This window comes from Ornithorhynchus anatinus, chromosome 3 (genome assembly GCF_004115215.2).
Source record: "Ornithorhynchus anatinus isolate Pmale09 chromosome 3, mOrnAna1.pri.v4, whole genome shotgun sequence".
Taxonomy (NCBI): domain Eukaryota; kingdom Metazoa; phylum Chordata; class Mammalia; order Monotremata; family Ornithorhynchidae; genus Ornithorhynchus; species Ornithorhynchus anatinus.
The window spans coordinates 225,001-250,439 of NC_041730.1; the positions used below are offsets into that span (position 1 = coordinate 225,001).

Sequence of the window (25,439 nt, forward strand, 5' to 3'; positions counted from 1 at the left end):
TGTGGAATCTAAACTAGAAAGGGGAGCTGGTGGTCCCGGTCGCTCACAGAGTCCGTGCAGCAGAGACCGGCCTCCGCCTCGCCTCCGCCGGCACCGGGCCCGGCCCCGGACCCAGCGGGACCGGCTCGCCCCCAACCCCGAGACCCCGGGCCGCGCGGGCGGCGGGTGGGTCCGGCGCCTCCTCTTCAGCCCCGGGCCGAGGATCGCCCGTCATACGGGCCGGTCGGCGGGCGCGGCTCCCACGAGGGCCTGCTGGTCGACCCTGCCGCAGACGCAGCGCATGTCTTTGAGTGCGGCTCGGCCCAGGGGCTACGCGAGGTCGGTTGGGGGGAGGGGGCGGCCCCCACCACCCAGGGAGAAAACTGGTGGGGTGGGGTGGAGTTGGGGGGTGGGGGGGAGAGAGGCGGGGCACAGGGGCACCACGGTGACGGGCCAGGGATGACCCATGAATTTCTGCCTCATCTGAGCCCCTCGGGATCTTCCCCCTGTGGAGCCAGGGGTGAGGCAGGGGCCAGAGGGAGGGCCAAAAACCAAGGACGCACTCCCAGTATTCCCCATCTCCATTGGAGCCCTGGAGACCAGGGCAGTTCAAGACTAAGGTGGTGGGGGGGAGGGGGCAGGGGATCTGGATAGGGCCCCTTCTGAGCTGCCTCTGTGCCCAAAGGCTGACGGGGTCGGGGCCGTTACCTCTGCTCTGGGCCGCTGGAGGCGGGCGGGGGACTGGCCAAGGCTCCCTCTGCGGCCCCCGGGCTCTCCTCCACGGGGCAGTTGCAGCAGGCAGCGTCCTGAGGGCTGGACACCTTCCCGTCCCTCACTGCGGGCCGGGAACAGACCGGCGTCAGCACACACGCATGTACACGTACGCACAGGTGGGAGGCAGGCAGACAGGCGGGCAGGCACGCACAGCCACATGCACCCAAGGGGCTGGGGCGTGAGATGGATGAGCGCACAAACAGATGGACCTGAGCCCCCAGCGGGGAGGGAGGGCACCCCCGGCCGGGCCCCCCTGCGGCCGAGCCCCTGGCCGTACCTACCGGAAGGATTCCAGCACTCTGAAGCCGCCCGCGGCAGAGGGACAGAAAAGGAAATGTATGAAAGCTCAGTTCCGCTCAGCGCGCCCGGGGTATAGCCCAGATGCCCGACTGCCCCCGTGGGCCCGGATCTGCTTCTCCACAGCCCAGTCTGGGGTCGGCCCCCGGGGTCTGGGATCGGGGGTGGGGTGGGGAAGAGGGCGAGTCGGCAGGCCGGCTCTACCCTCCCGCTTTCCACCCTCCCATCTCACAGTCCGAGCGGCCTGCCCAGTGTGGAAGCAAGGCGGCAGCAGTAGCAGGAGGGATACAAGAGGGAGAGGAAGGAGGAGAGGGAGAGAGAGAGAGGAAGGAGGAGGAGGAAGAAGGGGAGAGGGCAAAAACCCACACCGTCAGTCCCGATGAAGAACCCAGGGGAGCCAGACGCGAAAAGCCTAGTCACGACAAGTTCCCTGGCCTGGGCTCCTCCTGACCAGCAGGTGCGGCCGCTTCATGCCCGCCCAGGGCAGACTGGGAGGCTTGTGCTGGACGGACCCGCCCATAAAGCTACTGGGACGGTCATTCCATCCCATGCGTGGATCGCTCTGTTTGGGAAGGGTCTCGGGTCCATCGCCCCATCAAGATGGCAGCAGCAGCAGCTCCACGCTGGTAGGGCCCGTGACGCTGGCTCCTTTGGCTCTTGCCGAGTACTGAGCACTAGGCATTCCCGCGGCGGGCGCCCGGTCAGTACCCGGCAGTCTCTCGAGGGGCCGGATACCCGGCGGGAGGGAATGAAGCTTGCGTTGCCCCAGACCCTAAGGGCGGGGGCAGGGGCAGGGCCCCAGGGAGCCCCAGAGCTGCGGGAAATTGGACAGAGCCAGAAGGTTGCCACGCTGATCTCAGTGTTCTGTGCCCTCACCCAGGCTAGTCTTTCTAGCCCAACACAGGGGGCCTGTGGGGGCCCACCAGTGCTCTACATCCTAGAGGGGAAGGGAACAACCCTCTTCCCTGCCCGCCTCCTCCACTCTGGGAGCAGGCACCTGGGGACTCGGGAAGTGGATCCTTCTCCGTCTGACGGGCTCTTCCTCTGCCTCCCACCCCCTAACTCTGGGGGTGCTTCAGGACTCCGTTCTGGGTTCCCTTCTAGTCTCCATCTACACCTACAGGCCGGGAGAACTCATCCATTCCCAGCTTCAACTCCCAGGTCTACGCGGAGGTTTCCCAAATCTCCCTCTCCAGCCCTGAACTCCTCTCCTCTGCGGTCTCACATTTCCTCCTGCTTCAGGACATCTCTACTTGGATGTCCCGCCGACACCTCCATCCCAATAGGTCCAAAAACAGAACTCATCTTCTCACTCAAACCCTGTCTGCCTTTCCATCACTGCAGACAGCGCCACAACCCTCCGTCTCACAAGACTGTAACCTCGGTGTTATCTTCCACTCATCTCTCTCACTCGACCTGCACGTTCGGCATGTCACGACGCCTTAATAATAATAATGGTGGTATTCGTTAAGCTCTCAACTGTGTCAAGCACAGTTCTAAGCGCTGGGAAAGACAGTCATGTCAAACACTGTCCCTGTTCTACTCGGGGCTCACAGCCTAAGCAGGAGGGAGAGCAGGTATTAAATTCCTATTTTACAGAGGGAACTGAGCCGGAGAAGTTAAATGACTTGCCCAAGGCCCCACAGCAGGCACGTGGCAGAGTCAGGATTAGAACCCAGGTCCTCTGTCTCCCAGACTCTTTCCACTAGGACATGCTGCTCCTCAGTTCTGACCTGGCAGTTCGACCTTCACGACATCTTGAGAATCCGCCCTGTCCTCTCCATCCAAACCGTTACCACACCTTGACTACTGATGCCCGTTTACTTGTTTTTGATGTCTATCGTCCCCCTTCTAGATTGTAAGCCCCATGGGGGCATGGATTGTCTTTCTTTATTGCTTAATTGTACTCTCCAAGAGGTTGGTGCAGTGCTTTGCACATAGTAAGCACTCAATAAATACAATTGGATTAATGAATGAATGAATGAATGAATACTGCATCAGCCTCCTCAATGACCTCTCTGTCTCCTGCCTCTCCCCACTCTAGTCCAGACTTGGCTCTGCTGCCTGTATTATTTTTCTAAAGAAATGTTCAGTCCATGTATGCCCACTCCTCAAGAACCTGCAACGGTTGTTCATTCATTCATTCACTCTATTGTATTTATTGAGCACTTACTATGTGCAGAGCACTGTACTAAGCACCTAATAATCTCTCTTTCTACTGCCCACCCCGCACGCTCCACTCCTCTGCTGTCCACCTCCTCGCCGTCCCTCGGTCTCACCTATCCCGCCGTCGACCCCTGGGCCACGTCCTCCCGCGGTCCTGGAATGCCCTCCCTCCCCACCTCCGCCAAACTCATTCTCTTCCCCTCTTCAAATCCCTACTTAAAGCTCAGCTCCTCCAAGAGGCCTTCCCAGACTGAGCTCCCCTTCTCCCTCTGCTCCCTCTACCCCCCCCCCACCACTCCGCAGTTAAACCCTCTTCTCCCCCCTTTTCCCTCTGCTCCTCCCCCTCTCCCGTCCCATCCCCTCAGCACTGTACTCGTCCACTCAACTGTATATATCATCACCCTGTTTATTTTGTTTAATGAGATGTACATCACCCTGATTCTATTTATTTGCTACTGTTTTAATGAGATGTTCTTCCCCTTGACTCTATTTATTGCCAATGTTCTTGTCTGTCTTCCCCAATTAGACTGTAAGCCCGTCAAAAGGCAGGGACTGTCTCTATCTGTTGCCGATTTGTACATTCCAAGCACTTAGTACAGTGCTCTGCACATAGTAAGCGCTCAATAAATACTACTGAATGAATAATAATGATGGTATTTGTTAAGCACTTACCATGTGCCAAGCAGTGTTCTAAACCCTTGGGTAGACATAAGGTCATCAGATTGTCCCACATGGGGCTCACAGTCTTAATCCCCATTTTACAGATGAGGTCACTGAGGCACAGAGAAGTGAACTGACTTGCCCAAAGTCACACAGCTGGCAAGTGGCAGAGCCGGGATTAGAACCCACGACCTCTGACTCCCAAGCCCGGGCTCTTGCCACTAAGACACGCTGTCTCCACCCACCTTCGCACCAAACAGAAACTCCTCGCCAACGCTTCGTCGGCTTTGAAGCCCTCAATCAGGTCTCCCCCTCCTACTTGACCTCAGAGATCGACCACAATCCACTTTGCTCCTGTCACGCCAACCTACTTCCTCCATCTCCTCTAGCTCCTCACCGACCCCTCCTCACCGACTTCATCCTTTATCAGATCTGGAACTCCCTCCACCCCCTTATCTGACAGTCCACCTCTCTTCCCACCTTCAAAACCCACCTCCAATCACATCTCCAAAAAGTCTTCCGTGACTAGGGCGTCATTTCTCCCCTCTGCCTTCAATCCATGTTGACTTTGCTCATGGCTGTGTGCCCTTTAAGCCCCTTGATCCTCACCCCAGGCCTGCAGCACTCATTTGTGTACACTCTGCACTCTCCCAAGTGCTTAGTACAGTGCTCTGCACACAATAAGCATTCATTGAATACGATTGCTTGATGAATTGGTATGCTTATACCCTACTATTTCCCGTCTGTAATTTTTTTGGATACAAGTTCCTTCTGGGCAGGGATCACGTTTACAGACTCTATCGCATTACACTTTCCTGAGTGCTCAGTACAGTGCTCCGTGCACAGCAAGCATGCCATAAATCCCACCGACTGCCTGAAACGAGGTCAAGGGTGGGGGGTGAGATGCCGAGGATGGAGTGACCCATTGGGGGAGAGAGGAAGAGAGAGACAAACCTCCACTGGGGGATAGACAAAATGACCACTGGGAGGACAGACGGACTGAGCGCTCACTAGGCGGAGCGTATTGGGCGGGAGAGGGGGAGCAGACCGACGGACAGCCCGCCCGCCCGCCCACCTGAGGCCGGCCTGACAGGACGCCCTCGCCAGCCCCGCCCACCTCTTGAAGACCGCAGTCTCTGTCTTGGCGTCCACAGTGAGGCTGAGGGTCTCCTTCATGCTGCCGTTCATCACCGTCTCCGTCACCTTCTCGGCCCCGCCCTCACTGGCATCCATGGCCACGCTGTTCCCCGGGCCTGTGGGCCCAGACTGCGTCAGCCCCGGGGGGGGGGGGGGGGGCAGGGCGGGGAGGCGCATCTTCACCCCACCCCCCAGCAACTGCCCACCCCATCCACCTCCCGCCCGTCCTCCCCGGCGGCTCACCGTCCGGCAGGGCGGGCTGGGGGGCGGGGCTGGAGCTGGGGGGCTCCGTGCTGGTCTCCATGTCCACCGGCGAGGCGCTCCGGGGGGCCTCCTTGGGGCTACGACAAGGGACACGTGGGGTCGGGACCGCGGAGGATCCCCCCACCCCCGCAGAGCGGCCCTCGGATGGAGCAGCTCTGTCGCCGGACTGAGTCCCCTAACGACGGAGCTCTGCCCACAGTAAACGCCTGCCTAGCCCCTCTACCCCACCCTCCGCCTCTCAGCACATGGTAGGGGCTCGGGGCTGGTCACTGCTCTGGGCCAGGCCAGGTGGTTGGGGAACTGGGATAAGGGAGTGGGGTGGGGGAAGAGGAGGACAAGAAAAGGCCACGGCAGGGACAGTGGGGAGGAGGAGGGGGAAGGGGATGAGCACCCTCAGGGTCCCACCCCTTCTCCGCCTCGACCCCCAGGCTTCGAACTAAGACAGACGGCCCCTCGCCCCGCAGATGGACAGACGTGGATAGATGGACTGACAGATGCATCGTCTGGGCCCAGCCCACGCCAGAGACTCACCTCCCAGCGGGCTGAAATCCGAGAAAAGACGCCCACCCCGTCTCCTTGGTGGGGAGTGGCTCCTCGGTGCTCCAAACGCCGGAACCCCACGGATCCAGTCCGGCCCCGTGCCCCGTCTCCATGGGCACATCGAAGGTGGCCGACCAGGCCGGTGCTGGGAAATGGAGGGGATCCACGTCAGCACCCCCACGGTCTGGGACAACACGGGGGCTCACACCAGCCCAGAGCCAGGGGGCGGGGGCTACGAACATTGCCGGGCCTTGAGCAGGGCGAGGTGGGGGGAGCCTACCCTCGCTCAGGTCCACCTCCATTTTGTCCTCCGCCCCGGCACTGCCTACTCAAACAGTCCTGCTGAGTTCCGTCCTCCTCCTCCTCGGAATCGGTGCTCTCCTCGCTGTCCGTGCTGCCGGAGCTGGGGAGGGAGGGTGGGACGGGGATAGTCAGCGACGGGACAGGGGGTGTCGCAGTGGGCACAAACGGGAGGGTGGGCTGCACTCGGACCAGGGGGAAACTGGTTGGTGACTCTCCCAGGGAGCCAGCCGGCTGACCGGGGTCGACCAGGGCCCGAGCAGACACCCACGGGTGATGTTGGCCGGAGGGCGGGAGGGCCGCACCTGGAGCGCCGCTGGGCTTCGGGAGCGAAGGCGACGTGCTTCTCCTCCCAGATGTCGTCCTCGTCAGAGCCGCCGTCATCGAACTGCTGGATCCTCTCCTTGCAGCAGGCCTCGAACAGCGCCATGTTGCCCTGCCGCAGACAGAGCCCCATGGGTTTCCCGGGGTCCACTGGCATCCTCTGCCGATTCGGGGATCCTGCGGCTGCACGCTCCCCAGGCCTGCACCAGGCCTGCTCAGAGCCTGCACCCCACAGCCACCAGGGAGTCGCTCCTGGCCGCTCCGAGGGGGGGGCCCGCAGGGTCCCCAAGGTGAGGATGGGCCTACCCTGGCCTGCCATCACCATGCAGGCCTGGGCACGTGGATGCGCACTGAGTGAAAGGCGGCATGATCTTCTCCCCTCCTCCACGCTGGCAAGGCCATCCCAGAGGCTGCCAATAACAGCAGTCCGGGAGGGTCCCGGGGCCAAGAACCACAGAAACCCTGGGGCGAGCCCACCCTCCTCCCCACAGAGGCAGGGGCTTCCCACCTCGAGTTCCAGAGCCCAGGTCCCCGCCGCGAGTCGATCTGCCCCAACCATCTGCTCTGCCTGAACGCCCCACCACCTAGAGCCCTGGGCACAATCCCCAACAACCCTGATACCCGACACCCAGCTGGGGACCAGGAAGAGGACCCCAAGACACCGAACAATGCGGTGGGGGGCGGGAAAGACCAGGTTAGGGTCAGGCAGCTAGTTAACCACAGACTTTTCCCTAGCCCCGGGGGGTCACCCTAATGGATGTGACATGGTCTGACTCTGGGCCCGGGCCCCAGAGGGGCCATCGGGGGATGGCCTGGCCTTCCCCGGGGGTCAATGCAACCGGGGAAGGGCTCTCTCTGGCCTGCCCTGGTGCCCCCAACACCGTCCCTGCTCCCAGCCACTACTACTCACCGTCTCATTTGCATTGAGGGTGAAGTTGATGTCCGACACCCGATCGAACGAAACACTGCCAATGAGAGGCGACGATCACTCGAGACGGCCGGCCGGGGCCGCGACCGACCTTCCTTCTGGCCCTCAGAGGCGGGGCGGGGGTCTCCCGAGCATGCCCCAGCTCCGCACCACCCCCACAGAGGGAGAGAGGGTGCCTGGTTTTGCACTGCGTGGGATCACGGGGTCATGGGATGGTGGGGTCATGGGGTGTGAGGCCGGCCAGGGTGGGGGAAGGGAGGGGGAGCAGAACAAGCGCTGAGCTGGGCCCGGGGCCGTCGTACTCACTTGCCGATGTCATCCTGATCCGCAAACTTCTCGTCATTGAAGCCAAACTGGTCAATAAAGTTGGACGTCATTTGTTGCATCTGATAATCAGAAAAGGCCTGGCAGCCCAGGGCCGCGACAGGGGTATCACGACTCCCATTCCACCCTGTGGCCCCAAAGACCGGCCGGGGGCCGGGAGGCCCGGGGAAATGGCCAGCCCCCCCCCCCCCCCCAACTTTGCGGTTCCTGGGGGCTGGGAGCTGGGGACTGGGGGCAGAGGCCGGGCAAGTGAATCAGGAGTTCACCAACAGGGGCTGACCAGACTTGCTTAGTGGCCCTAGCCAAAGGGAGCAGTTCAAGACGCCCCAGTGCCCCCAGAGTGATCCATAAGCTACCCCGGCTCCCCGAGCCGGGAGATCTCCCGGCTCTCCCCCTACCCTACAGGCCCACCCCTTCCAACCTCGCCTGCTCACGGACTCTTGCTCAACTCTCCTGCCTCGGCCTGCTCACTCACACTGGGCCCCAGCCTGAAGCGCCACCCCCCACTTCAATCCCCTTTGCCCAGGCACGGCTCTTCGCGCCCAAAGCCCCACCCCCGCCAAGGAAGCCCTCCTGGCCTGATGCACAATCCGGAGGAATGGAGAGCACCTGGCCTCGTGCTGCTAATTTCCTTGCACAAGCCTCTCCCCTTCTCTCCTCCTCCCAAACTCGCCAAGCTTCTGTCTGCTCGTCTTCCCCAGTGGGGCTGCCAGGATGGGCAAGCAGGCGGGGCACTCGGCCCGAGCGAGCGGTCGGCAGAGCATGCCGCAGCCAGGAATGCCTGGCGAAGCCCCGCCCGGCACCGGCCTCACCTGCTGCAGAGACGAGTCTTGGGAGAAGCCGCTCTCTTTGAAGTCGATCTCATCATCGCTGGATGAGTGAATGTGACACGTGGTGACCTGGACATGTGGAGATGGGGGGGAGGGGGCTCAGAGCCTGCGCAAGTTCGATGCTGCCCCTCCCCCTCAGGGGTCCAGCCCGTGGACCACCGCCCTGGCTCGAGGGCCGCCGGGAACAAGTCACAAAGCCCTGTAGACGCCACCGAGCCTGGATCTCATTCCTCAGTCTCCCCCTCTGTGGGCAGGGCTAGGGGGATGATACTGGTGAGTGGGGCTGGGGGGAAGGAGAGATAAGAAGAGGAGGAGTGGCAGGAGGCTGGACTTGGGAGAGGATAGGGGAGGGGAAAGAGGAGGTGACGGGGGGAGATATCGGCCCCCCACCCTTCCCGGCATCGTGACCCACCAGATCGACCGTGTTCCTCTTGTTGGTCTCCCCCAGGGAGCTGGAGCAGAAGGTTTCCCACCGCTCCCTCACCTGGTCCGGAAGGTCTGCCCACAGAGAAGAGGAAAACCGTCATCACCCCACGGCCCAGTGGGGCTCCCCCACCTCCCAGCCTGGCCCCCGGCTCACCCCCAGCCCACCGCTCTCCCCCACACCCGCCCCGGACGGGGCCCCCAACGCCCCTCACCCTTGAGGAGCCGCTGCAGTGCAGCACTGTGGGGCCCCTTCTCGCTGCCGTGCACGATGCAGTTTGCAATCCGGGTCAGGTGGCCCATGTAGCCGTGCCGCCGCCCCCCGTCCGCCCTGAAACACGGCCACGACACTGGGGTCAGGGGGGTCCTAGATCGGGCATCAGCTAGGGGCAAGAGGTCTGCCCTGCCTGGGCCAGGGACCACCAGCTCTCCAAGTCGACCCAGCTGGATCTGGCCCGGGGGGTACCCTCCCCTCCCCAACCCAGGCCCGGCTCCCGCCGGACCGGCACAAAGATCCTCACGGGTCTCAGGCCGGTCGATCCATCCATGGCTTACACTTTCATTTGGTCCGAGAAGCCAGACCAGACCCTTCCTGCCCCAGCGGGAAGGCCGGGGGCGCAGGCCAATGGTGGGATGGCCAAGGAGCGCAAGCATCTGAGGGTCCGGAGCCCACAAAGCAGAGGACTGAGGGAGATGGACGGCGGCAGCTCGAATAGGGATGGGTCCGGGGTGGGGGGTGGGGAGAGGAGTGGACGCAAAGGGCAGGTTGGAAGAGAATAACTTGGTCTCTCACTGTTTCTTCTCATTCAGGTCCCAGGCCTCCAGGATCCGCTCCACCAAGTGACATTTCAGGAAAAGCTGTGACAAACAGGGGCTTGGTCAGCGCCCGAAGCCACCAGCTCAACATTTTAAGTGAGTTCCCCGCCCACCCACTTGTCGGTCAGAAGGGGAGGGTCGGGGCTCAGTCCCCCCAGCCCCCGCTGGGCACTCTGTGGGGTTCCAGGACCGGGCAGCGAGGGCAAGCCCCCCCAGAGGGGGGCTGAGTGCAGAGTTGGGGGGAAGACTGCTTGGGGAGCCCCCGGCACCCCACGGGGCTATGCTGGCTCAAGATCTGGGCCGGCCCCCTCCCTGGGGGAGCGCGCTTCAATCCTGCTATTGACTGAGAGCTCTCTGTGCATGCTGGACTCAGAGTTGGATTCGGGGCTTGGGAGGGGATGATACAGTGCAGTTGGGAGACACGATCTCTGCTCTCAAACAGCTTACAGTCTAGGGGAGGGGAGGCTGCCTTAAAAGAAATGCCGGGCAGGGGAAGGGTATATATTCGAGTGCTGTGGGGCAGGCACTATCTATCACAGCACTTGGTTGGGACAGACCCAAGAATAGGGGTGGCACAGATGGGCGGTAGAACAGCACGGGGAAGGGAAAGAAGAAAGGAGAGGTCAGTCAGATGTCATGGCGCTATGGCACGCCCCCCACCCCGGGGTGGGGGAGAAAAACCAAGGTGGTCCAGTCTCCCTCCTCCTCCCTGCTGTTTCAACTCCAGCCCCCCTGCGTCCCTTCCTCTTCATCCAAACTGCTACCAGGAAACACTGGACAAATCCTGCCTCCTCACTGACCTCCTCGTCTCCTGTCTCTCCCCACTCCAGTCCTTACTTCCTCTGCTGACCGGACCGTTACTCTACAGGAACTTTCGGACCATATCGCCCCACACCTCCAGAACTTCAGTGGTTGCCCATCCACCATCTTTATTCTATCACACCGCACCTCCTCACCGTCGGCTTTCAGGGGGTCAATTGGCTCTCCAACTCCTACTTCCCCTCGTTGATCTCCTACTATAACCCAACCCGCACATTCCGCTCTCCTGCTCGCTGTACCTCCATCTCATCTTCCTCACTGTAGACCCTTTACCCATGTCCTCCCTCTGGCCTGGAACTGGCACCCTCTTCATATCCAACAGACCATGACTCTCCCCACCTTCCCAGTCTTATTACGATCACACCTCTGAAAAGAGGCTTTCCTTGCCTAACGCGTTTCTCACCCTATCAGCCCTCTCCACTGTGTCACCTATGCCCTTGGGCTACTTCAGTACTTTGGTACCCACCCCACCCCCGTGGCACCTCTGTCCATCTCCATATACCCTGCCATTTCTCCTCTCTGCAGCTGATTTTAATGTCCATCTCCCCCTCTAAACTGCAAGCTCCTTGTGGGCAGGGACCCTGACTACCAACTCTGTTGCATCGTCCTCTCCCAAGCATTTAGTACAGTGCTTTGCACACAATAAGAGCTCAGTAATTACCACTGATTGACTCACTGGAGAGGAGAGAGGTTAGAGGCAGGGAGGCCAGTGAGTACACCGACGCAGTAGTCCAGATGGGATACGATGAGTACTTGGGCCAACAACACGGCAGTTGGGATGGAGAGGAAGGGGGAAATTCTAGAGACGCTGTGAAGGTAGAACCGACGGGATCTCGTGACAGACTACGTGGGTTGAATAAGAAACATGAATAGAGGACAATGCCAAGGTTACAGGCTCGTGACAGAGAATAGCGGTGTTATCTACAGTAATGGGAAAGTCTGGGGGAGGACAGGGTTTGAGTGGGAGGATGAGTTCTGTTTTGGATGTTTTGAGTTTGAGGTGTCTGCAGGACATCAGGTAAAGATGTCCTGAAGGCAGGAGGAAGTGTGAGACGACAGAAAGGGAGAGAGGTCAGGGCTGGAGAGGGAGATGTGAGAATCACCCATGTAGAGATGACAGTTAAAAGTGGGAACAAATGGGATGGAAAGGGTGGGTGGGAACCCGCTCTCTAATGGGAGAGGGAGGGCTGAGCGAGGGGGCAGAGGTCCAGGGAGCGGGGACCAGGGCACCGAATGAAGGCCAAGCCAGGGAAGGGTAGTGAGCGACTCCTCTCCGGGGGTCGTCGGGCTGTGGCCCCAGAGAAGCGAGAGGCTCCGTAGTGCCAACGTGATAAGGGGCCCGAGAGGCCTTCCTTGACTAAGACTCTTAACCCTTGCATCGACCCTGCATTGGATCTGTACCATCTTAAGCACTTGGATTATCACCCCCTTTCCCCCAGCACTTCTACCATCTGTGATCTGAAGGTCTCTCCCTGTGTACCCTGCCTGCTCCAGGTGGGCAGGGATCGTGTTTACCAACTCTATGAGAATGTCCTCTCCCAGACGTGGAGCACAATGCTCCACGGTGAGCACTCTGACTGAAGGGGCAAGGAGCAGAGGCCCCATTCATCTAGTCCCCGGCCTCGCAGGGCGGGGGCGGGGCTGCGATGGCTGGCGGGGCACTCACGTGTTTGAGCAGGAGGTGGTGGTGCCCGGGGGCGTCCTGGGTGGCTGGGGTAGTGGAAGGGGTGGTGGTGCTGCTGTCTTCGGGGCTGGCGAGGATCAGAGCGATGCAGATCTCCACCTGCGCGTGCAGGAAGTTGTTCCACGTGTACCTGAAGAACAGGTCCTGAGGACACAACGGCAGCAGACCCGGGCCTCGTCACTCATCGACCCTGGGCCAGCGGACCCCGGCCGCCCGCCAACTGCCCCGCCGAGCCACTCTTCCATCAGCAGCGCCATCACGACCAACCCGATGATGGCAGGGAGGCCGCCGGCTCTCCCAAGCCCCATTTCCGCCCTCCCGGAACCCCATCCTCATGGCTACAGAAGGACCGGTTGCCCACACCCCCGACTCTCTCTCCCCGGGCCCCCGCCCGACTCGCACCACGTCACCCAGTCTGGCCCGCACGCCCAACTCTCCGCCCATCACCGGGTCCGGCCCACACACTCGACATTCCCCTCCATCGCTGGGCCGGGCCCACACCCGACTCTCTCATCTCCGTCCCTGGTCCCCGGCCATCGCTCCTTGCTGTCTGCTCTGAATCTGCCGACCCCCAGCTCCAGTGGGCTCCTGGAGTTGGGGGTAACCCACCCCAGCCTCGCCGCCACCCTCCAGGCTGTGTAATCCCAGCCCCAGCAGTGCCCCACCGTCTCCGGGCAGAGGCCGGGGGAGGGAGAGGGGCTGGGGGCTCACCAGGATGACGCCAATGCTGTTGAGCTCGATGAGCTCCAGGTTGACGCCGCCGGAGTTGGTCTGCAGAAGGCTGGAGATGAGCCGGATCACGTTCAGCCGCGTGTTGCCCACAGGGGGGTCCAGCACACCCCACGTCGTCCGCATGGCACCTTTCTGAAAGTCGGGGAAACCCAACGTCACCGGGGCCTCTCCGGGGACGGCCGCCGCCACACAGCCCCATGGAGAGGCAGCGTGGAAGGCGGAGAGGGCCCGGAACGGCCCGCCGAGGAATGACCCGCAAAGTCCACTGGGGGGGGCCTGGAGCCTGGGACCAGGCAGGGTCACCCTGTGCCACCCTGCCCCCGTCGCCCCACCAGCCACCGGGCGGACCGCTCCACCCCGCTCTGCCCACCTTGGGGGGCTCGAGCAGGAGCTCGTGGAAAGAGTTCAGCCGGGCGGTGATGGCTTCCAGCACGCTCTTGCTGACGGAGCTGGCGGAGTGGCCCACGCCAGGCGGGCAGGCCTCTATGTGCCCTTCAAACCTGCCGAGGACAGAGCGGGGAATCACCGGGGCAACATGCCGGGGCGGCCCACCGGGCCCCACTCCCGAAAAGAGGCCGGGAGGCTGTTCGGCTACGGGGCTGGAGATCCTGACCCAGACCCGGACCGTCCCCAGCGGTCTCCTCTCGCACCTCAACGTGCCCTGGAGCGGGAAGAAACCGTCACCTGTCCCCAGTCCCGGCTGTCCTCCTTCCGATCGCTCCGTGGTCAAGGCAAAGTCCCAGGACCACTGGCCCGGCCCCCTCCAGGCGCCAGCTTCTTGCCAGAAGGGCGCCTCTTGCCCCGCCCTGGGACTGAGTCTCGAGGGCCCCGGTCACATGCGGCTGGGGGCCGTGAAGAGCGTGCCAGCCGGCTCCCAGGTGTCACACGTGACCATGGCAAGGCAGTCCAGCCGGCTCCGAGGTGCCCTGCTAGGGCTGGCTGAGGGCAGGGATGCCCTACAGGGCCCGGGGGTCTCCACCAGTGAGATCGGCTCACTGTGGAACCCTGCCTTCCTGGGAGGAGACACCCAGCCCCCCCGCGGCACTGAGCCATCCCAAGCAAACACGTGGCCTGGGGCTGGGGCTGCCAGAGAGCCTGCTCTGGCCTGCCGGGCTAGGAGCCGTAGGGATGGTGCTCGAGGCTGCCGGGGCTTCGCCCCCCAACCGGGCCCTGGTAGCGGGTGGAAGGAGGGGATCACTTACGCGGGACGCCTGGTCTCTAGCAGAGTCAGCAGGATCTGGATGGCACTGACGATGGCGGACTCGTTCTTCTCCGGGTGGAACACGTTGGATAGGAGTTGCTCGATGATCTCCTGCCTGGGACACGAGGGGCATGAAAGGGGCAGGTTGAGGGCCTCCTGGAAGTGACGGGGGAGGGGACAGCCTCAAGGGGCAGTAGGGGAGGGTACCCAGGGCAGGGCAGATGATGCCGTCGCCTTAGGAGGGGCTCCGGCCTCCCCTCGAAAGCCGAACCTTCTCGGGTGCCTGGGACCCCGTTCCCCACAGCCTCCTGATCACCAACTCCACCCCTCCCCTCTGGCTTCCCCACTGCTTCGTGTCCCCCAACCCCCACTCCCACCTTCCCCCCAGTCTTGCCCGTTCTTCCTGGCTCCGGTTCTCCAACAGGCCTCCACCTCCTCCCCTTCCTTCAACCCAGCTCCCCCTGCTTTCCTCCACTGAAACCACTCTGGCTCAGGTGAGCTCCAGGATCCCTTCCCCACTCCACTCTACTCCCTTCCCCACTCCACTCTACCCTAATCTCCCTCCATCTCTCCATTGGTGATATTTATGGGGCGCCCACAATGTACTAAGCGCTCGAGAGCATACAGTTCAACAGGATCGGTAGACAAGATCTTGACTCTATTTATTGCCATTGTTCTTGTCTGTCTGTCTCCCCCGATTAGACTGTAAGCCCGTCAAACGGCAGGGACTGTCTCTATCTGTTGCCGACTTGTTTATTCCAAGCGCTTAGTAAAGTGCTCTGCACATAGTAAGCGCTCAATAAATACTATTGAATGAATGAATGAATGCCCCAAACAAGCTGACAGCCTATAGGGGAAGATAGACACTACAGTGGATTCGGAACACGGGAAACGGTTGAGTTTAAGACCGTTGACTTTAGTATGTGAGGCCGGGGTGAATACCGCAGCGCTTCCAGAAAACACAGTCCAGTCCACAGTCATTCTCCCGGAAACCCTAGCCAGCCTGGCCTGCAAGGACACCGTCCTGGCCCGGTTCTTACCCGGCCGCTACATCTGGCGAGCTCCTCGGCTCTGGGTCTCCATCGCTCCTACACCCACCCCACCCGCCCTGGGAGCGCATCTGCTCTCAGGGGACCACCACTGTGGGGGCCACTGACCGACACCACGGATTTGAAGCGGAACGCCCTCATCTTGCCCCGCCAGCTCGGGGGGTGTCCCATGAGGGGGCATCCCCGGTGTCGACGCACCTCTCCAACGTGGCCAGCAAGGGGTCTGGGTCCGTGCTGTTCTGCACCTGTAGCATCTGATCCCGGCTCAGGCGGATAATCTCGCAGAGGGACTGAGAGGCGTTTGAGTGTCGCTGCAAGGGAGTGAGCAGGGGGCGAGGGGGGGAGAGAGAGAGAGAGAGACCGGGCTCAGCCCCCCTACCCTTCCAATCCCCAACAGCAACCGAGATCAGACCCAGGACGCCCCCGCGCCCCCAGGGCTAACACGGGGCTCTGCCAGTTAAGCGGAGTCTCTGAGCACCCAGCAGTCCCCCGACTGACCCACCCAACTATCACTTAAGCCCCAACTTATGACCACCTCCTTCTCCGGTCTCTACGTCATTCCTGGGTCTGTCTCCCCTGCTGGACTGACAGCAACCCCCGAGTCCCCTTCCACCGGGGCAGGGACTGTGCCTAGTCATGTTACTGAACTGTTCTCTCCCAGTGCTTAGCACAATGCTCGGCAATCAGTTAGTAAATCAGTGGTACTTATTGAGCGCTTACTGTGTGTGGAGCATGGACTAAGCGCTGGAGAGAGTACAATACAAACGAGTTGGTAGACACGTTCCCTGCCCACCAGGAACTTACAGTTTAGATGGGGAGACAGACATTAAAATAAATTACGGATGTGGACGTAAGTACCGTGGGGCTGACGGTGGGGTGAATAGCAAAGGGCTTAAAGGGGACAGATCCAATGCATGAGTGATCCAGAAGGGAGAGAGGGCAGGGTAAAAGGGGGCTTAGTTGGGAAGGCTTCCTGGAGGAGATGGGGTTTTTATAAGATTTTGAGGGTGGGGAAAGTGGTCTGTTGTAATATGGAGCCGGGAGGGAGTTCCATCCAGGTCAGGGGCAAAGACGTGGGCAAGTGGCCGGCAGTGAGATGAGATCAAAGTACGAGTACAGCGACGTTAAGAGGAGCGAAGTGTGTGAGCTGAGTAGTAGGAAAATCAGGAACGTAAAGTCGGAGGGGGTGAGAGGTGTTTGAGTTCTTTACAGCTAACAATAAGAAGTTTCTGTTGGATGTGGAGATGGATGGGCAACCACAGGAGAGCTGCAATTTATTTATTTACATTAATGCCTGTTTCCCCCACCAGACTCTAAGCTCACTGTGGGCAGGGAATGTGTCTGTTTACTGTTGTATTGTACTCTCCCAAGCACTTAGTATAGTGCTTTGCACACAGTAAATGCCCAACAACAACAAATGAATAATAATAATTATCATTGCATTTGTTAAGCGCTACGGCCCAGCACCGCTCTAAGCACCGGGGTAGATACAAGGTAATCAGCTCGTCCCACGTGGGGATCCCAGTCTTCACCCCCATTTTACAGATGAGGTAACCGAGGCACAGAGAAGTTAAGTGGCTTGCCCACGGTCACAGAGCAGACGAGTGGTGGAGCCGGGAAGAGAACCCACATCCTCTGACTCCCAAACCTGTGCTCTTTCCGCTAAGCCATGCTGCTTCTCAATGAATGAAGACTGGGGAGATGAAAAATCCAACGGCATTTTAGGAAAAACGACCTGGGCACCGTAGTTAAGTACAGACTGGAGTGAGGAAGAGAAAAGAGGCAGGGAGGTCAGCGAGGAGGCTGATGCAATAGTCATGGCGGAAGAGATTAAGTGCTTGAACCGGTTTGGATGAAGGGGAAAAGACAGGTTCTAGAGATGTTGTGGAGACGGAACTGAGGGGATTTAGTGACAGATTGAGTCTGTGGGTTTGAATGAGAGAGAAGAGTCGAGGGTAAGGCCAAGGTTAGAGAGCGATAGGCCCCACCCCAGGGCAGGGACTGTGTCTAACCTAACGCTAGGCTCACTGTTCTCTCCCCAGTGCTCGCTACAGTGCTCCGCCCCACGGTCAGTCGTCCAATTAAATCCCACTGATCCTTTGATTGTTCAGCCCCCTACACAGGCATCCTCTAAATGCCAATCAAGAGACTGGCCCCTGCCCTCCTCTCCAGTGCTCCTACCCCATTCCCCACAGGAAGGAGGCGTTCGGGGCCACTGGCAGCTAGCACTCGGAGGCGGGCCACCGAGTTAGGGGGTCTCCTGGTCCCGCGCCACCGGGATCCCGTTCCTCTCTGGTGCTCAGCCGGGCCGGGGACACCGGCGGATCTACGGCCAGAGGGCGGCCCGCAGCCCCCACCCCTGCCGCCCCAGGCACTTACGTCTCCTCCTGCGACGGGTGAACTATTTCCACCAGCCTCTGGATGATCCTCTCCTCATTGAGCCACTGCAAGACACCGCAACCCTCAGCCCCACCTGAATGCCAGGTCGGCCTCCACCCCACCCCAGCCTGGATGGCATCGGGACCCCACCACCCGCACTCCATCAGCCCGCTAGGGCAGGACAGGTGGCCCAAGGGGAGCGACGGGGCCCCGGCGGGGGCGGTTGGGCTCACGTTGAGAACGTCCTGCGGGGCTGGGGTGGTTCAATGCAAGTGAGCAGGCGGGAGCAGTAGGTCCATGATGGCTGAGGTCCCGATGTGCTTTATGAGCAGGTCGACGAAATCCTGCTTCTTCTTCAGGAACTCCACGATCTGGGGTAGCGGGACGGGGGCACCGACAGAGGCCTCACGTGAGCCTGCTGGGACCCGTCTCGGCCCCCTCATGGCTCTCGCGCTAAACCGGCCCACGGCTGGACCCCGTCTCATCGGTGAGTGGCACTGAGCAGCCTCCAGGTCCCCGACCTTTCACGGAACAGAGCCCCCCAGCACCCCCCGGTGCCCGGGCCCAGACCCAGGAGCTCAGCCAGGCGGGGGCCAGAGGGCTGACCTGCTCGGGCTTGCGGCTGATGAGGACGCTCAGGACCTTGCTGAAGAAGCTGGCGAGCAAAGGGTTCAGGGGGGGCTCGTTCAGGAGGAAGCTGTACAGCTTCACCAGCAGGGCCTCGTCCTCCCCGAGACGGTCGTTCACCTGAGACACGTCCGACGTCAGCAGCTCACAGGAGATGTTGGGGTACCTGCAGGGCGGGGAGCGGAGTGTCCGGGCCTGACGCCCCCGGCCAAGGCACTCGTCCGGAGCGCAGCACCGGGGATCCCCGAGATCCCGTTCCACCAGGCTCGGCCAGGGACTCCGCAAGTCAGAAGGCGGGGCCCGTTCGTCCCACCTTGGATGGGCATGGGTGAATGCCCAACTCCTCAGTCTTGCCTACTGGGATCCCTAGACACCCTGTAACCCCAGCCCCTGCCTCTGTGAAACCATCCACAGGCTCCACTCCCTGGGCTGGGCATCCGTCCGTCCGGGCCCTGCCCCGGGCCTCTCGCAGCCCGTGAACAACTTGGGTGGGTCTCCACAATGGGCCCTGATGTCTGGGAGGCTGCAGCTCGCTCTCGTCCGACTCACCCAAGTGCTCAAAAAACTCCACAGACTAGGAGGGTGCCAAGGTAACTCTGGGCTGCCGGGACGGTGACTGCCCCCTGCTCCGCCTCCCCCAGCCACCCACCGGGGTCTACGCCAGTCCCAGGGTCTCGTCCCTCTGACGGCTACTCCGGGGCCCCAGGCCAGACAGCCGCCGGTCGTGACGGGGCAAGTGAGCGTCCCTATACCGAGTTCTCTCTGGCTGAGCCGGCCAGAGTAGGGCAAGAATCCCAGGGCCGGAATGGACCGGGCCAGCATGGGGGACGTCCCACCAGCCCAGTGAGGAGCGGCCCGGACCCTCTGTCTGTCCGTCCAACCGCCCGCGGGTCGGCCCCGCCCCTCACTTGTATCGGATCTTCTCGTCCAGGCTGAGCGGGGGCTCCTCGACGATGAAGGAGACCAGGTCCTGGAGACATTCGGCCTTCAACAGGAAGTCTAGGAGCTTGCGGTTCTGGGCCTTGCACTCCTGCAGGACGTCTTCCTCGTCCAAGAGGGCCTTCAGGGTCACATCGTCCCGCTCCAGGAGCGTGTCGATGTGCGATGACGAGTGGAGATCAAATTTCCAAAACATGCTGGGCCGGTCTGCACAGGACACACAACGTCACCCCCGCCGCTTCCGACGCTCTGGACCTCGGCCCGAATCCCGGGGAGGACCCCTCCCCACCCCCCGTCGCCGTGGGTTACCGGGGCGGGGAGAGACAGGGGTGCCTGCCCCTGACAAGTGACCACCCCCGCCACCGTGTACGGGGACTGTGGAGTCCCCAAGGGGCAGGACGGGAGGGACGGGGACACCGCCCTCCGAAGTCCGAGAAACCGCTGTCAGATCCAGCTTGCTAGGGGAGGGCGGCCAACTGAATCACCGAGCCGACTGAAGGCCTGGCCTGGCTCTTGGGGAGACCAAGGGAGATCCATGCCTAAGTGTGCTTATATATGTTGCATGTGTGTAGGGTGGGGGGGTGAGAGGGGAGGCATGGAAGTATGTGCATCTGCGTGCACGCCAACCCTGGGCCACAGACCATATCCACACACCTTGGAAAGTCATGGGGGGAGGAGTCTGACCGGGGCCGAGAGCAGCAGAGAATGGGGAGCGGTTCCTCTGGGCGTTTGCCGGTGACCCTCCCAAATCCACTGGGCACCTGTCCTTCCTAGTCCACCTAGTGCCCCTCCCATAAGCCAACCGGGCCCCACCCTCACCGGGCAGCTTCCGAGTTGCTCAGCCCCTCTGGCCCCAAATCCGGTCCCAAGGAGAGATGGGACCCAGCGGGGCGGCAGCTCACCCCGACCCAACGGCCGCCCGGCAGAACCTAGAGAAGCCTAGCACAGCCACAGAGGGTAGATCCGGCGGTCCGAGCACTCCTGCCAGGGACTGGGGGGCGGCAGAGGTGACGAGCTGACCGTCACCAGTGGCACAAGGAGGGGAGGGACGGCCACGGGAGGCAGATCTGTCCCGGCACACATGCCAACTACCCCAGCCCTGGACTCTTACCCTCCTCCCGAAGCTGCAAACTATGAGCAAACAGCCGGCCGGCCGCGGGGCTCCGTGCCCATTCCAGGGTCCGCCGGCGGCGGCGGGGGTAGGGGCGGCAGCTCTCGGTTCACCGCATGGGCAGAGGCGGGCGGCACCCCGGGACGGACAACGCCTCCTGCGAGCAGAGAAACACGTGGTCGGAATGCCGGCTCCGATCCAGCTGCCCGAGCGAACCCGGTCGGGACCTGGCCCCGGCCCAGCCGGCCCTGCCCAACGCTGACCGCGCCGGACAAGTGCGCTTTGGTGTGCGATGGGCCCTCGCCCCCGGGCAGGGCGCGGGCTACGAGGTGGGGGGGTTGGGAGGAGAGGCGAGGGCAGGCGGGAGGGAAGGGCAGTGCCACAGACCACCTTCTGCGGCTGCTGAACCTGCCGCAGGGTCCGGCTCTCCCAGGCCACCGCGGCTCCAAGCACTCGGGACGGTGGTCCCGACCAGCCCCTGCTCGGCCCAGAGACCGGCCCGCCTCCCGCCAATGCCGCCTCATGTGCCCTGACGGAGCGGGGCACCTCCACTCCCATAACCGCCCTCGGGCGCCCGGCCCAACCGCCCTCTTCAGGTCCAGGGCCCCGATGCAGGGCAGCCTGCCGGGGGAAAATACCTCCAGAGGTCAAGGGTCAGGCTGTCAGCGCTCCTCCTGCTAAACTGCCACGCCCCACACCTCCCTTCAGCCCCCGCCCCCAGCAACCTCCCAGCAACAGCGGCGGTGATGGGGGGGGGGGAGAGGGCAGTGTGGCCCAGTCATTGGGGCTCCGCCCATCTCCACCCAGGAAGCTGCAGCCCTTTCAACCGGCTTAGCAGGAAGCAGCCAGGTCTGCCGGGGCCCCCTGCCCGAGCTCCCTGCCCCCTCGCCCCCAGCCCCTGCCCCCTCCGGCCCACTGAATAACAAGGTGCCCAGGTCTCCCCACCCCCCTCAGCGGGGGCAACGGAAGCCGAGGTCGCTGCAGGCCGGGCGGAGGCGCACGGGCACCTGGCTGGGCCAGAGCCAGGCAGAGGAGTAAGATTGGCCCGGGGCCCACGGGATTCCCGGCTCGGCCCACCGGGCCACAGGGGATCACGCCGGCCCACGGCCCAGAGCCGCCCCTGGGTGGCACAGGGCAGGTCCCCACCTGGCAGCCGGCAACCAGAAACGTGGTGCCCGCCTCTCTGCCAGAACCCAAACAGGCTCGGCCGGGCCGGCGCTCCGGGGGCCCGTGGCTCGGAGCGCCTCGGTCCGGTCGGGTCCTGTGCCTGGGTGCTCCACGGCGCCCAATGTCACTGCCTGGCCAGGCCTGCCCACAGCGGGGCCCTGGGGGCCAGACCGCCAGCAAGCTGTTCCCCGTGACTCAGGTCCACGCACCGTTCCCAAGGGGAGGCCGACAGCCTTGGTGGAGCCGGCGGGGACTGACCTCGGCCGGCCGAGCCAACAAGGGCCGGGTCCTGGGCGAGGCACGTGCCCAGCCAGGCTGACCCCTGACCCTTTGGGGCCTGGGATGTGTCAAACCACCCCGGCAGCTCCACGCCCAAGGTTTCTTTTGGGAGAGGGTGCCAATTCCAAGTCCCAGCGTGCCCTTGGAACGGATTCATTCAATAGTATTTATTGAGCACTTACTATGTGCAGAGCACATAGGGTCCCGGGTGCCCATGGAGTCTGGGCTGACCAGAAGCCTCCTCCCCATCCCCAACTCCGGCCACACCACACAGGTGAGGTGATGGTGGGCAGCCCCGCTGACCAGCGGGCACCTTCATACAATGGGGGCGGTGAGCGCCGGGAGGACTGGCACAGAAGCCAGGGTCAGAGATGACCGCCCCCGAAGCCAGCCAAATGCAACCCACCCGGGTGCTGTCCCCCAGCTCCGAGGACCAAAACAGGTAGGTGGGGAGTCTGTGGGGGCAGACTCGGCCCGGCCGGGCACCCGGATCGGACACGGTGGGGCGGAAGGGATGCCGCGGGAGGTGGGAGAGCATCCCCTCTGCAGCCGTCAGCCAACTGCCCGGCCGGATGACCCCGACTGAGGAGCCTCTCCCCCGGCAGCCGCATCAGCCAGGCTCGGGGGCCCGGCAGAGAGCTCCCTCGGGCCCGGAAAAGTGGGAAACCCCAAAACGGCAGGCAAAATCCCAGCTGTAGGAATCTGGTGGGTGAAAAGACCAACCCCGCCTCCCATCCCACCCCCCTGCCTCAGTCTCCCGGGCTGCGTCCCACCAGACACGGGTTCCCTGTGGCGGCTCAGGACCCGGCCGAGCCCCAGGCCGCTCCTGGGAACCCACGGTTCCCCACACCCACTCCCCGAGCCCCCGGCGGCCGGCTTCCCTCTCCCCTCCGGCCTCCCATCCTTCCCCAGGGACATCAGCCCGGGACCCCCAGCCACCGGGGCACACAGGCAGGGGGCACAGAGGTGCACGGGGGGGTGTATTTAGGCCGCGTCATGGGGGTGCTCTGCAAACCTTCTACCTGGGAGCCCAGGGTGGGGAAGGGGCATCTGAGCAGAGGGTGAGACACCCGGCGGGGGGCCTAAGGACTCGGTCAATGGGACAACAGGGGAGAGGTTGGGGGGGACTAGGAAGGGGGACTAGGAACAGGATCAGTGGGAAAGGTAGGGGCTGGGAAGTGAAGGCAGGCTCAACGAGATATGTGGGGAGAGGCTGAAGGGGGTTAGAGGGAGGGTCAATGGGGGGGAGAGATTGGGGGGGCTACGGACAGGATCAGTGAGAGGAGTGGATGGAGGCTGAAGAGCCTGGGAGAGAAGTGGAGAGAAGCAGGGCCAGGGCCAAGGGAAGAAATGAGAAGAGTGGGACAGTTAGAGACAGGATCAATAGGAGAATTGGGGAGAGGTGGGGGCTAGGGACAGGGTCCACAGGAGAAATGGGGAAAGACCGGGGAGGTTTGGGGCAAGGTCAACAGGAGAAGTGGGGAGAGGCTGGAGGGGACTGGGACTGGGGCAGGGTCAATGAGAGGACTGGGGAGAGAATGAGAGGCTAAAGACAGGGCCAATGGGAGAAGTGGACAGTGGCTGGGGGCTAGGAATAGAGTCAATGGTGCAAATAGGGAGAGGCTGGGAGGGCTGGGGCTGGGGCAGGGGCGGGGAGAGAAGGGGGGAGAGGCTGGAGGGGACTAGGAGCAGGGTCAATGGGAGAAGTGGAGGAACTAGGGGCAGGGTCAATGGGAGAACTAGGGGGGGCTAGTGTCGGGGGAAGAGGGCAGGGCCAGTGGGAGAACTGGGGGCAGGGTCAAGGGGAGAACTAAGGGGGCTAACTAGGGGGACAAGGGGAAGGGTCAGTGGGAGAACTGGGGGGGGCTAGGGTCACAGGGGAAAACTGAGAGGACTAGGAGCAGGGCCAGTAGGAGAACTGTGGGCAGGGTTAAGGGGAGAACTAGGCGGGCTAACTGGGGAGACTAGGGGCAGGGCTAGGGGGCTAGGATCAGGAGGAGAACTGGGGGGACTAACTGGGGGACTAGGGCAGGTCAGTGGGAGAACTAGGGGGCTAGGATCGGGGGAAGACCTGGAGGACTAGGGGCAGGGCCAGTGGGAGAACGGGGAGCAGGGTCAAGGGGAGAACCTGGGGGGTTAACTGGGGGGACTAGGGGCAAGGTCAAGAGGAGAACTAGGGGAAGGGTCAGTGGGAGAACTGGGGGGCTAACTGGGGGGGCTACGGGGGCTAACTGGAGGGACCAGGGGCAGGGTCAGTGGGAGAACTAGGGGGGCTAGGGTTGGGGGGGGACTGGGAGGACTAGGGGCAGGGCCAGTGGGAGAACTAGGGGGGTTAGGCTCAGGAGGAGAACTGGGGGGACTAACTGGGGGGGACTAGGGTCAGGGTCAGTGGGAGAACTAGGGGGGCTAGGGTCGGGGGGAGAACTGGGAGGACTAAGAGCAGGGCCAGTGGGAGAACGGGGACCAGGGTCAAGGGGAGAACTAGGGGGGCTAACTGGGGGGACTAAGGGCGGAGTCAGTGGGAGAACTGGGGGGCTAGGAGCAGGATCAGTGGGAGAACTGGGGGCAGAGTCAAGGGGGAAACTGGGGGGTTCACTGGGGGAACTAGAAGCAGGGTCAGTGAGGGAACTAGGGGGGCTAGGGTCGGGGGGAGAACTGGGAGGACCAGGGGCAGGGCCGGTGGAGAACTAGGGGGGCTAGGATCAGGGGGAGAACTGGCGGGGCTAGGGGCAGGGCCAGTGGGAGAACTGGGGGCAGGGTCAAGGGGAGACTAGGGGAGCTAACTGGGGAGACTGGGGGGGGCTAGCTGGGGGGGCTAGAGGCAGGGTCAGTGGGAAAACTGGGGGCAGGGTCAAGGGGAGACTAGGGGAGCTAACTGGGGGGGGCTGGGCCAGGGGGGAGAACTGGGGGAACTAAAGGGTAGGAGGAGAAGTAGAAGTTGTGGAGAGTAGAGACGGGGGTGAAGGGTCCCGAAGGCCCCGGGGTCACCGCCGGCCAATGGCGGGGGAGGGGATGGGGGGGAGAGTGGACCTGCCCAAAGCCGGGCGGGCGGGACGCTTTGGCTAGTAAATCCCGGGAGGGGCGGGGGGGAGGGAGGGGAGGGCCGGCACAGGCGGGGGGAGGGGAGCGGAGCGGGCCGGGGCAGGGCTGGAAGGTGGACGCCCCCCGCCCGTCGGTCGGTCGGTCGGTCGGTCCGTCGGGGTCCCGGGGTCCGGGGCGGGGGGGGAGCTAGATACCTGCTGGAGTCCGCCAGCCGCCGCCGCAGGTCGCGCCGAGGCGGGAAACGCGCCGCCCGACCCCCTCAGCTAGCGCCCAAGATGGCGGCCGCGGCAAGTCGGCCTAAGTTTCCCCTCCCTCCCCCGGCCGCCCGGCCTCCAATCGGGAGGCCGCTTCCGCCCCCGTCGCGCCCTCATTGGCGGGGACCTTCCGCCCTCGCGCGCCTATTGGAGGGGCGCGCTCGCCTCTCTGTTTCCATTGGCTCGGCCGCCCGTCGCTCACCCGCCGCCGGCCGCCCGCCCGGGAGGGGAGGGGGCCCCGGAACGGGACGAATCGGAGGCGGGCGGCCGCTTGGCCGGCTTCCCCTTCCACCTTAGCAACAGCGGGGGCCTCTCCCTGACGGGCGGCCCTCTCCGCCAATGGCGGGGGACACGGCGTTTTAAAAATAAACCCGGCCCGGCCAATGGGGAGGGA

At 62.9% G+C, this 25,439-nt stretch overlaps 1 protein-coding gene across 1 annotated transcript; it reads right to left on the reverse strand.

Annotated features, from left to right (window-relative positions):
• Positions 1-25,080, reverse strand: PPP6R3 (protein phosphatase 6 regulatory subunit 3). The gene is given in 28 exon segments (XM_029060354.2): positions 1-262; positions 688-814; positions 1,035-1,052; positions 4,994-5,129; positions 5,257-5,354; positions 5,809-5,962; positions 6,098-6,144; positions 6,146-6,220; positions 6,423-6,553; positions 7,352-7,406; positions 7,676-7,722; positions 8,506-8,592; positions 8,936-9,021; positions 9,162-9,277; positions 9,740-9,804; positions 12,248-12,409; positions 12,977-13,129; positions 13,368-13,497; positions 14,200-14,313; positions 15,446-15,558; positions 17,623-17,691; positions 17,860-17,879; positions 17,882-17,909; positions 17,911-17,997; positions 18,233-18,419; positions 19,162-19,399; positions 20,304-20,460; positions 24,986-25,080. Coding segments are annotated over 26 exon segments (2,751 nt in total). The 5' UTR covers positions 19,389-19,399; positions 20,304-20,460; positions 24,986-25,080; the 3' UTR covers positions 1-43.
• Positions 25,081-25,439: the final 359 nt, after the last annotated feature.